At 57.0% G+C, this 12,444-nt stretch overlaps 1 protein-coding gene across 1 annotated transcript in view; it reads right to left on the bottom strand.

Moving 5' to 3' along the window:
* FOXO3 (forkhead box O3) overlaps positions 1 to 9,547 on the bottom strand; it is a 109,786-nt gene extending 100,239 nt beyond the window's left edge. Inside the window, exons 1-2 of the mRNA XM_040983867.1 lie at positions 9,340 to 9,547; positions 7,423 to 8,202 (exon numbers count right to left, since the gene is read on the bottom strand). Coding sequence (XP_040839801.1) covers positions 7,423 to 8,070 — 648 coding nt within the window. The 5' untranslated portion in view covers positions 8,071 to 8,202; positions 9,340 to 9,547. The remainder of the gene's footprint in view (positions 1 to 7,422; positions 8,203 to 9,339) is intronic.
* Between the last annotated feature and the right edge of the window lie 2,897 nt (positions 9,548 to 12,444).

Below are 12,444 nucleotides of genomic sequence, written 5' to 3'. Positions count from 1 at the left end.
CAGTCTCAGAAAACCAAGTTGTTTTTTTTTTAACGTGTTACTTCAGTTTTTTAATGTCTGCCATCACCCAACATTATCCTTTCTCAATGGTGACAATGAGGCTATGTGGAAGTGCGTGTGTGTGCACTTTAGCAGTGTAGGGGAAAAAAACAGTTGAGATCAGCTTAAAGACTTGTATACTCCCTCTGCTGGCTCCAAATTTAAAATAGATTCTTGGTAGCTTTCGGAATCAAATGACTAATTTTACTGGACAGGGAAAGATACAATGCGGTGCTCTTCCTATACATTTATACATACACACATGATAAAAAATCTCAAGGCACATTCTGGAAACTGCCCAACTCATCTCCGCCCGGTTTGCATGCCACCTGTTTGGGCTCTGGCCTTGCTCCCTGCAGGTATCTTGGTACCTGCCTTCCTTCCTCTGTCCTTATCACCTCCCCACTGCAGAACCCGTGGGTGTGTCTGGACATTCCGGCATGGCTGAGCCCTCAGAAGTCAGATAGCCTGGCTGTTTCATCAGTGTGGGCAATGACCCCAAAGTGGCAAAAATACATCAAGGAAATTAGTGTACTGCTATCCCACCACGGTTTCTGAGACACTGCAGAAAAGTCTCAAGAACAGAAAGCTTCCAACAGCCTAAGTAAGAAATATGGCACATACACCAGCAAAGAAAAAAAAAAGGAAAAGGCCCAGAGACACCCTTCAACCCAGACCAGCACAATTGCTCCACTGGCTAATCTTCCACCTGCAAGTGTCAGCATCCTGTATGGGTGCTGGTTCTTGTCCCAGCTCCTCCACTTCCTATCGAGCTCCTTGCCTATGGCCTGAGAAAGCCATGGAGATGACCCAGAGCTTTGGGACACTGCACTGGCACAGGAGACCAAGCAGAAGCTCCTGGCTCCTGGCTTCATATTAGCTCAACTCTGTCTGGCTGTTGTGCCCGTTTGGGGAAGTGAATCAGAGCGTGGAAAAATCTTTCTGTCTCTTCTTTGCTCTGCAAACCTACCTCTGCAATAAAAATAAATAAATCTTAAAAAGAGAGAGAGAAGAAAAGACACCCTCCAACCACACAACCACATTTGTGTTTTCCTGCAAATGATGAGACCCGACAGTACCACACGATGCCTTGCTCTGGTGAAGCCTCTTCCTTCTGGGGACACTGACGCAGGAGCGTCGAGAGAGCTGTCCGGGAAAAGCCGGATGTTTAAGATGCAGCATCAGTGTGGACCACGATGCCATCACTCAGCACGGCCACCTGCCTCCTCACCTCGTCACGGCACTCAACCGAGGAAAAGCTGCCAAGTTGCCTTAAGAGGTTCCTCTCCCAGGACACTCGCAACGGCCCCTCCTCCTAGGATTCTTCCCACGCCCCTCCTCCTAGGATTCTTCCCACTCTGTGGACCTCAGACATGGGTCTCAAAATACACAACAGTCTGAACTGCAGCCTTGCTGCTACAAGCAGAAGCTGAGCAATTCTACAGCAACCGTCTAGGCTGTTGCATAAAGTGGGTGCGTGTACACACACACACACGGCAGACCTAACTTCATCTTTCTCTTAATGTCAAGGCCACATCAAGCACAGCTTTCATTCAGTCTCTGTGGTGGTAATGATGGACACTTGTTGAGTTTTCAGAGACTTCTACATTAGAAAGCAAGACCCTGCACAAGTGCATCCTTTTGTGTTTATACACATCCTGTCACTACCCACACCAGCAGCTCTAAGGCCCAGGCTACCCTCCCAGCTGCAAAAGCACCCAAGACTGTACAGGACGCCCGCTTGCTCTGACTCACACTGTCCTTTCAGTGTCAAAGTCCCCAGATGAGTCCCTCTGCATGGGCTGATGACGTAAACGCACCAGAAAGGCAGTTCTGAGTCTCTGTAAAGCTTACCTGTCCGGCAGGCATATGCCCTGCTTTCAAAGCTCTTAGACTGTGCATGGCAGTCTAACGAGAGCCACAGGAAAATGACAAAAGAAGCAGGCAGCAGGTGCAGGGGGGAGGTCTCCAAAGAAAGCTATTTCGGCAAGCGCACTAGGCCACGCCAGGCTGAGTGGGAAGAACAGAGGAGGAGGAGTTGGAGGTGGAGGAGAGAGAACAGGGTGCAACAACGTCAGAGCTTGCAGAACCTGAGGGGAACAGCACTGAATCAACAGCTGGGAAACCACATTGGCTAGCAACAGAGGCGACCCAAGAGCCACCATGCTCTGGGCTCACGTGCAAACCCTCTTAACCGCTCCCTCTGCTAGCTGTGGGAGCCTAAGCTGCTGGCCCAACCTATAAAATGCAGTAGGCGGATGACCTTGAAGATGCTTTTGAGTTCTGAGTTCCAGGCAACAGTAAGTACAGATGAGTCAGAGTTGTCAATCAAACTCCACTGCACAGAACTGGGAGTCCCAGTCATCCAGCCAGGGGCTACAGGTGCGGACCTCCGAAAACCCAAACTACAAGCCCCCCGTCACAGAAGCTCTGAAGCTCCAGAGCAAGTTCGAGAGCATATGCCAAGAGTTCATAGCCACGCCAAGCCATGTCCCAGCAGTTAGCTCTGCCCTTTGCCAGACGGGAGGACAGACGTGCACAAAGCAGAGCCAATGGCGTGAAGTTCATGAAGCACAGTCGTCTGTGTTTATTTTCTCCCTCCCCGATTGGAACTGAACTCCCCTGCACTGCAGTCTTATCTGCCTTGTGCTACCACCGTAGCCCTGGGCCCTGGCAGGATGCCCTGTACACAGTGTGCCTTTGATAAATTCCTGGGTGAGTGAAAAGGGATGCGAAGCACATGGGTAAGGACGAGTTTTCCCTGCGCCCTCTCTGTCCACTTCCTGGACACGAGCTGTAACGTCAAGGGACGCTGACCCACCTGGATGATCCTTGGCTCCATGTGGAGCAGCGAAGTGGACGAGCGGCCCCTCGACGTGTTACAGGAAAGGGAGAGAAATGAGAAGTCAAGGACGGGAATCGAGTCCTAGCTCCCCATGGGCTAGGTGAGTGGTTAAGCGAGTAAGAAAACAAAATAGTACCCCCGCTCTCTCCAGTGTGGTGCTGCAGCGAGGACACGATGCCCGGAGCCTGCTGAACCTCCTCCGGCCCCACAGAGACGATAAGGCCTCTTCATTAAGGTTCCAAATCAAGCGATCTGACAGGTTTTAGGAGCCACAAGCAGAATACTACAAGTTGAACAAGATGTTCTCTCATGGTGTCATTTTCCTAGAACAGAAACCCTCCTAAAATCTTCCTAAAAATAAGTCAATTATAGTTTCATTTTCTCAGGAGGAGATAAACATATCAAAACACAACACACTTAGCTTTGGTTTTTAAAGAGCCCCTTGGCTCCTGGGGGCTAAGAGGGCCAGTGTCCTTTCCACACAGGGGTCAATGACTCTGAAAAGAGGAAAACCACTCCTCCTCCTCTCCTTCCCCTTCCCCCGCCCCCCTCCCCAGCCCCTGGCAGGCTGTTGTAGAAAGCGGAAGTATCTAAGCTGAGAATCACTGACGAAGACAGTACCACCAGAGGAAGTTACAAAACAGCCTTTTGGCAACCGGGGCCCAAGCAGAAGACAGATTCTTCACATCCAACTATCACTGACCCTTTGGTAATCGGATCTGAAAAGTAGCTGAAACAAAAATTAGGAGCCAACATGAGATGGTCCTTGCTTTTGTCTTTCTGAAATTAAAAGAAAAAAAAAATACAGTTGCCATTAAAGTCCCATTTTTTTTTCATGCAGTATGTGGAGAAGGAACTGGCTGCATTTATCCAAGCACAGGTGTGGCCAGGCAAGAGGCCAGTGCTGAGGGCCAGGTCAGCCTTGCTTCCTCCTGATCGTGGCCAAGGCACACACTGCAACAAGCAGGAGACTCGGCTGTCCCGGCCTCCTGGACGTGAAAGTCCAGGAGCCACCACGGACCCTCACAGCTGCCGTACAGGATGGGGGTCCGGACCCACAGGCAGTGCGGGTGTGCGGATGCGCAGGCTGAACAGGTCCCACCAGGTTACCCCTCCAGTCCTCAGAGCTCTCTCTCCAAGATAACAGGAACTCAGGAGGACAGAGGGTTCTGCACCGGGTGGGGCTTGCAAGTGAAGATTCATCTAAATCAAAGGAAATGTAACCTTTTCCTCTCTTAACCACATCTGACTTTTCATTTCGCCTTTACTGCTGGGGGTCAGGGAACCTGCGAGATAGCCATCGTCCTTCTCCGTGGCACAGCGAGCAGCTGACAAACACCAGCGAACTGAGGGCTTCCTCTTTTTGTTAAGTAAGTAGATAAAACACCATGTTTTCTCGCCACTTCCATGGCTTCAGGGTTCCTAAGCACACACTCGGATACGCTACTGGACAGCCCACAAAACCCTCACTCGCTCCCCTCGACCTCAGCAAGTGCTGCCTAGCCCCCTGTGCTGAAAACTGTAGCTGTGAACTCAGGGGCAAGCGTGCTTTTCAGGAAAGCATCTTTTACTTAGACAGCCCATTCATTAACAAGTAAATTACCTAGTGTGTTCAAAAACAAAGACTTCTAGGGGCATGGCTACTACTTAGCTCTGACCTAGCTATGTGATCTTTAAAAGTCATTAACTTCCCAGAGAAGCAGCTTTCCACAATAAAATAAAAAGGCTAAACTAGACCAGCAAATATGCTGGTCATACTTTAGCATAATGTCAAATGATTAAAAAAAAAAAAAAAAAAAAAGATAGAACCTCGGCTAAGTCACATGCCAGTCCAGTTCAGGTTCTCGGAATACCGGCTGTTTTCAGAGATTCCCAAGTGACTCTGAAGTGCTACTGGGGGAACAGATCCGGTGGCCTAGACCCCAACCCCCAAGGCCGCTTTGGTTACAAGATCCTAACACAAGGGCCCAAGCAGCCACAAAAGCACAAGCTCTAGGTACCAACATGCCATGCCATGCCACGCGCGGGCACACACACACGCACCAGAAGAGCCACCTGAATTCTAGACATTTCTCTAAGGGCAGAATCCTAGGCACATGTCAGAATACAGGCAGTGTGGCTCAAATGCACACGCCTGCCTCAGATGCCTTCTCGGGACAGGAATCAGCTCCCAGATGTGGCTGTGTGGAAATGGGGCACAGGGCGCTCCCGATCTCTCCCTGCCTCCCTCCCTCCCCTCTTCTAAACCACAACCACAAGAAAAGGTTGGCTATTAGTCATTATCGGAATAGAAAGCCAGCCCGAGTTTCACAGGGCCGTCTCCATCATCAAAGACGAGCAAGATCCTCCACGGCTGTGTCTCCTGAGGAGGGTCATCTTGCAAAACCTCGAATTATTTTTCTATCTTTGAGCATTAGTAAACATGTGTTATTCGTACACAGTCATAAGAAAAAAAACCCTTACGTAAAAGCAATCATAAAGTGTGTACCCTATAGGAAAAACATGCCAAGCTCTCAGAATTTCAATTGACAGGATTTCATGGGGTTTAAGCCAAAGAGAAATGAGATAGCATGGTGAGATAAGCCTAACCATGAGACAGTACAATGGTTATGACACAAACCCACAAGGTTTGTGACTAGGTCCTAAGTCTCTACTGTAACTCTAGCAAGCTCGCAAATGTAGCTAGTTCCTACTAGTTTTGGTAATACTACTTTCTCTCCTATATTGCAAAACCAAAAGTCAAACTCATGAAGTTGTTATTATCTTTCACTGCAAACACCAAGCAATATTATTTGTGGTAATAAGCTACCTTTGCAATCTAAACAACAACAAATAGGAAAGGCGAAACAACTTTCTGCATGAACAAGTTCTTTGCACTGTATCCAAACAGGCAGGGCTGAATTCCAAGGGCTGGAAATCTCAATCTTTCAAATCCCAAAACCATCTTCTCTGACCTCGCACCCTCACCCCCACCCTGACACACACAGCTGGAAACCCAGCACCTTAGCACAGCTGCCGAAATGAAACTGCTCCAACTCTGACTTTCTGGAACCCACAACTGCCATTCCTTTGAAAAGCTATATAGCCAGAATCCTAAGGGCAGCATGTATGAGAGAACACAGACTTCGAGAAGACTGTCAAAGCACTTGCCAAGTACCTACACTAGGCATCTCCAATACTAGTAATTAAGAAAGAGACTTCGCAAGGTTTTACAGAAACAAACTACAATGTTTCCCACATGCAATGCTCGAGCTTTTCTTATACATTGCTCCGCTCTCCGTGGCTTCCATTTGGTTCTCAGCTGAGATGAAACCAGGATGCAAGGAGGCAGCCCGGCTCCCTAAGGGAGGGAGGGACAGGAGCAGGAACCCGAGATCTCTGGCACAAACATTACATTGCAAACAAGGGCAACTAATGAGGAGTGGTGTTTCCAACCATGCAGGGCTGTCTCCGGGCCTGCACGGGCTCTCATCTGGGCCAGGGAGCAGGGTCCAGCCTGCAGCCTAGCTGGGGCACAGGGGTTAATGCCTAATTGCAGGAAGTCATTACATCACAGGCCTTTCCACACCTCTCCAGACCGCGGGGGGCCCCCAGAGGCAGAGAAGGAACAGTAAGGAGCCCTTCTCTATAAAAAAAAAAAAAAAGCTATTATAGCCCAACCCTGCAACCGAACTTTCCCCCTAACAGCTAATCCCGCCCCCCCCCACACACACACTCACCTGGACCTGCCTCCCGCAGCGCCAGAGGGCGGGCCCAAGTGGAGGCAGCAGGTGCGGCTCTCCACCTGGAAGTGACAACGCGGCTATGCTAGGCCTCCCCTCCAACCTAACAACACTTCAGCAGCTACGTGAGTGCAGGTTTACTGGGGGGAAGGGGCTGGCATCGCGACAAGGTAAAGGAGTCAATAGCATTGGCAAGAAAAGCCAGCCAGGAAGGGGCTTGCAAACACTATCTTTCCTGCGGTGCTGCCTGCTCCTCTGTTTAACACCTCCTGGACCCTCCGCCTCTCACGCAACTAGTCACATATCGGAAGCACGCGTGCAACCACGCATCCCCGCACCAACTCGCAAACACTCCCCCACACCTTCACCCTCTACTCCCAGCACCCCTGCGCACCTTTCCTCGCCCTCCCCCTACTACGGAGAACTCTGTTCCAAAGTTGGCAGCTGATCGTCTTACCTCCTTCCCGCCGTTCCGAAGAATCCAACCACCGCACTCGCGGCCCGCCCTCCCCACAGACCAGGCCAAGCCGAGACTCCCCGACGTGCCCCCGCCCTCGCCCCCCATGCTTCAGCAGTGGCCTGGGTCGCCCTCCGCCTGGAGAGATAGGGGTCGCACGACCCCCTTCCGCACCGAGTCTTCACCAAAGAGCCTCCACCCTGGCCATCCCAGTTCCCCCTTCTCCTCCCCCTCCTCACACCCTTGCGCAGGTGCGCCCTGATCCACTCCAGACTCATTCCTCGCCACACAAAAGGCCCGGCGGGTCCCGCCGCCAGCCTCCCCTCCACCCCAACCCCCGGGGGGGAGCGAGTTCGCACCTTCCAGCCAGCAGAGCTGTTGCTGTCGCCCTTATCCTTGAAGTAGGGCACGCAGCGCACCATCCACTCGTAGATCTGGGACAGAGTGAGCCGCTTGTCCGGGGAGCTCTCGATGGCGCGAGTGATCAGGTCGGCATATGATAGGTTCCCCCAGGCGTTCCGCCGCGACGAGCATTTCCTCGGCTGCCCCGAGCCCCCGGCCGCCCCCGACTGCGGTGGTGCCAGCGGCTGCTGCGGCTGCAGCGGAGGAGTCTGCGTCCCGCCGCCCAGCGCGCCCGCCGCGGGGGCTGGCCCCGGCCCGAGGTCCTGCCCTCCGGGAGCCAGCAGCTGGGACGAATCCTCAAGGAGCAGCCCGGAGCCCAGCGTGCCGCCGACGCCAACGCCACCGGCGCCGCCAACGCCAACGCCGCCGATCGCCATGGCCGAGGCAGCGCGGCCGCCGCCGTCCTCGTCGTCTTCATCGTCCTCCTCCTCGGGGATCATGGAGTCGGCGGCCGTATCCCCCGGGGGCTTGGCAGGGCTCGCCTGGAGCTCCGGCCTCTGCAGGGGCCAAGTACAGGAACGCGGTCGGCTCTGGGGCTCGAACTCCGGGTCCAGTTCCACTTCGAGCGGAGAGAGCGGGGCCGGGGAGGCCGGCGCCTCTGCCATCTTCGGCGCCCGCTCGCACCGCACCACGCCGCCTGCCCGCTCGCGGCTCCTCTGGCGCTTCTCCTCTCGCGCCCGGGCGGGTGCGGCAGGGGGTGGGAGAGGAGGGACGGGGGGCGCTGCCGCTGCTGCTTGCTGAAAAAGCACAAGAGGACAGACAACGGGAGTTGGTTATCCTGGGCTGGAGCCCGCTGCCCGGCCAGTCCTCACTCGCCGCCGCCGCCACCACCGCCGCGCCACCACCGCACCCGCCCGCCCTGGCACAGGCAAGACCTGGAGACGTGCGTCCCGAGAACCTGGCGCAGCAGACGCCGCCCCCTGGCCAGGCCGCGGGGGAGACGCGGGCGAATCGACGGCCGCGCACGGGGCAGCCCCCTCCCCCGCCGCCGCCGCCTGATCTGCAGGTCTCTCCCCGGGCTAGGTGGCAGGGCGGGGGAGGGGAGGCCGAGGCGGGGAGAGGAGGGGGGACGGGCCGGGGGAGGGGTGCGCCGCGCCTTTAAAGCGGTCCACCGGCCCCGAGCTGGCGCAGCCTAGCCGCGGTCGGAGCCCGAGCGGGCGTGCGTTTGTTTATGTTTCGCTCCAGCCTGCTCCCGTGCCTCCCGCGGCGCCACCGTCACCACCGAAGTCGGTGGCGTCTTCCGCGCAGCACCCCTTCCCTCCCCTGCCCCCAGCCACCCCAGTCCTGCTGCCTCGGCGACTCCCGGCCCCCTTCTCCCCACCTCTTGGCCCTGGAGCCGAGGTTGGGGGGAAGCGGGGAGAAACAGGGTCTGGGCGCAAAGTGGGCCTTGTCACTTCTAAAATAAGAACCGGAAAGAAGGGGGGGGACAAGGCGGCCCCACACGGGTGTCCGCCACGGAGGGGCTGGGGGTCCAGCCCCGGCGCTAGGTACGGCTACTTCGGATGGGTCCGTGTGGTAGATTTTCCCGAGGCTGCCTTGTCCTCCGTTCGCTGCCCAAGGAAAGGGCAAGAAGGAGTATAAATCTTCCAACAGGTCTGGAAGCGCCAAGTCTCCCCGGGCTGCCAGAAAGCCCCGGGGCCGTCACGTTCATCACCTCCCCGCTCCAGCTGCTGCCATTTTGACAGTTTCCCCCCTTCTCTCAAGTCCTTTTAAACACACACACACACAGACACACACCAGCGGCAGCGCAGAGGGGGACGCGCACAACGAGTCACGGGGAGGGGAAAAAGGGAAGCGCCTGGCCCCGCTCGGAAGCAGATCCGGAGTCACTGGGGAAAGGCGGCCGCCCCGCTTGCACAAGCTCCTGAACCTACCTCGGCTGCCTTTCTCCTTCAGGGACGAGGCGGGAGGACGCGCAATTCCACGCGGGCCCGGGCCACGGGGAGGAGGGGGCGCGTAAGCTGGGCCGAGGAGAGGCGCTCGGGCCGCCTCCGCCGCAGCCCGCGCGAGGAACCGCCTGTCAGCCTGCGCGCCGCCGCCGCCTTCCACATTCCTCCTCCTCCTCCCTTCCACGAGCAGGGCTGCCGCGGCAGCAGCACAAAGTTATAGACACACGCAGGGAGCCTCAACCTAGGCTGACGGCGGACGGGTCCCCGCCCAGGGGGAGGGCCGGGGCGGGGGCCGCGGGCGCATGGTTGCGTGTGTGTGTGTGTGTGTGTGTGCGTGTGTCTGTGTGTGTGCGCGCGCCTGCGCGTGGGAGTGCGGGGCGCGCGCCGCGGGGTCTGCAAGCCCAGGGCTCTCGCCGCCGCCTTCCCAGCTGGGCATCTCCTGCCGCCCTGAGAGCCTGGACAACAAAGCACGGCGCTGACCCACGGGCGCGCGCCAGAGAGGTGGGAGAACGCGTGAAAGAGCTCGTGGGGCCTCCCCGAACCTCCACGGGGCACAGTCCCTTGGGCCTCTTCGGAGCTGGGCAGCCCCCCCCCCCCAGGCACCAAGAGGTCCCTGGCCTGCTCGGCCGCCCACCATCCCGGGCTCGGAGCCCTTCCCGGTGTCGGATTGCCCACATTAGAACCGGACACCAGGTAACACCTGAGATAAGATGCTGCCAGCTGGTGGCGAGGAAACAGCGAATGGCGAAGGTGGTGGAAGTGCCTGCGGTATGCACCAGATGCGCTCAGGACCCCCCGAGTCCCGCAGCGCGCACGCTCTGCTTGCAATCGCCTTGCATTTTTGGAGTTCATGGCCAGTGGGGGTTAGAGAAATGCAATCAAGGAAAAAAAAAACTCTTACCCACCCCCCCCCCAGTCTTAAACGACAGAGAAGGCTCGGAACAATTGAGAATGGGAAGTCATTTTATTCTCATTGGACGGCAGAACTTCTGGTGGTGCATCTGTATCTTTCTGTTTATTTTTAATTTTGCTTCATTAGTCGTGATCCAATGATGCCAGGTTCAGCTCGTTCCTCGTCAGCCACTCAGCCTAAGAATGCACAACATCAACGTACATGCACGCCAAAAGCCTATCCGCTGTGGTGGGGGGAAAAAAATTACCTGCTACAGGGGTTAAAAAATGAGCCGCTGGAGCTCGGCATTTGGCTGTGCAGAAGTGGACGCCGCACCAAGCCCACTCACATAAAAGCTGCGGCCGAGCGGCCGCCCGCCTCCGCGCAGTCCGCGCTCCGGGCTTTGCGCAAGGCCCGTCACTCAAGTGACGCGCGGCCCCGCCCCCTGCGCCAAGCTAGATGGACGCGTACAAACAGGTGATGTCATCGCCTCCACACGCGCGTGACCCCGAGCTCGGCGCCGCGTCGCCATTCGCTGCGCCGCCGCCTCATCAAGCCACGCTCGGCGCTGACTGGCCGCGGCCGCCCGTCTGCAGGCCCCCGACGCCCCTCTCCGCCCCCCAAAGCAAAGAATAAACAATCGAGTGAAAACAAAAAAATTAAGGAAGTACGGAAGGGAGTGAGGAGAGAGACAAGGACAGGGTCGTCCCTCAGCAGCCGCGCGCCAGGCCCTGGCAGGGCTCCCGGGGGACACGCAGGGGAGCGAGGGAGCCGACGTGGGCGGTGAGGAGTCGGCGCGCGGGAAGGAAAGTTGGGAGCGCGGGCGGCGGCGCTAAGGCCCGGGAGCCCCGGCGTCGGGGCGGGGACGCGTGCGGGAGGAGGCCGGGCGCGCGCCGCTCGTGCGCGCGCGGGGGGCGCGCGCTTGTTTACCAGCGCACGTGGGTGTTATTTTTAAATGGAACGCGGCGCTGGCTGCGCGGCCGCGGGGAGTGCGCGTGGGGCCGCTCGAGCTGCTGGGGGACGCGGCGGCACCCGCCCTGTCCGGTGGCCGGTGCGCGCGGCCAGCTTAGGCTCGCCGTCCCTGCTACCCCCACGCGCCCTCCCCTAAACGCAACCGAGGAAGACCGATTGCGAGTTTCGCGCGCTTGCGGGAGAGGGCCACCGAGAGAAGATGACGGGTTCCTGCCGCGGAACGCTGCCTTCCAGGCACCCGGGCCCGGCTCTCGCGATCACCACTCGGGGAAACAAAGCCGACCGCTTGTCTTGTCCCTGGGTGTCAGGGGTCCCCCAGCTGCCAGTTCTGGAGCGGGTCTCAGGCTTGCATGCGCGCTCTCCCGTGCACACCCTGACCGCGAGGGGGTCCCTGGGCGCTTGCCGTGGTCTGCACCCTTGCACTCCTGGTCTCTAGGCCACTGTTGCATTTGTGTTCCTTGGGAAAGGAGGAGGGGGGCGGTCCTGCTTCATGGGCGGGTTCCCGTTCAGCCCGAGCTCCCCCTTCCTCTTTGCGGCCCTGCTCCGCTGAGAGTTTGTATTGGGCAGAGTGGATAGTGATATGCGATCTCCTGCCAGTTGTGCTGAAGACCTGGAGGCCCGAGGGGGAGGCAGAGTCAGGGGAGACCGGATTATCCACAGTCTAACATCCACTTTTGAACGGAGACGCTCTGTATCGTGATGGGACATCCAATAAAGAGAATTTTCAGTTGCTGGAAGAGGAGACCTGAACGCTTTGTTCTTCAGCTCTGGACGGTCCTTGGCTGCTGGAGTGCAGAGCTGGAAGGAATGAGTTGCTGTGGGTTGGGCTGTGGATATGTTGAGTGCCTCTGTGCAGAACGCACGGCCCAAGGCCACTCCAGAAGATTCCACAATGAGAGGGCGTTGAGGCCCTTCACACTGAAGCATGGAGGCGGGACTCCGGCCGCTTGGCTCAGATGGCTTAGCGTTCCAGCTGAATTGCCCTATTAAAGAGTTCAGTGTTTGCGGAGTTGGAAAGCACTAGGAGACAGGCACAGGAGGCACGCAGGAGGTGTTCTGTTGGGCCAGATGCAAAGGAGTTGGTGGCTCTGGCTGTGAACAGCTGGCTTTGTCAGTGTGTGTTTAACCCTACAAATGCAAGCCTGTGGGCAAACCTTAAAGAACCCAGAGACTGAATATCAAGAGTGCTCCCTTTTGGCCTGAAATTGCCCTTGACCTTTGCCTTT

Source organism: Ochotona curzoniae, unplaced genomic scaffold (assembly GCF_017591425.1).
Source record: "Ochotona curzoniae isolate NIBS_2020 unplaced genomic scaffold, NIBS_Ocur_1.0 contig_3819, whole genome shotgun sequence".
NCBI classification, from domain to species: Eukaryota; Metazoa; Chordata; class Mammalia; order Lagomorpha; family Ochotonidae; genus Ochotona; species Ochotona curzoniae.
Note: the sequence above shows the minus strand (reverse complement) of the source record. Positions and strands in the feature narration are given on the sequence as shown.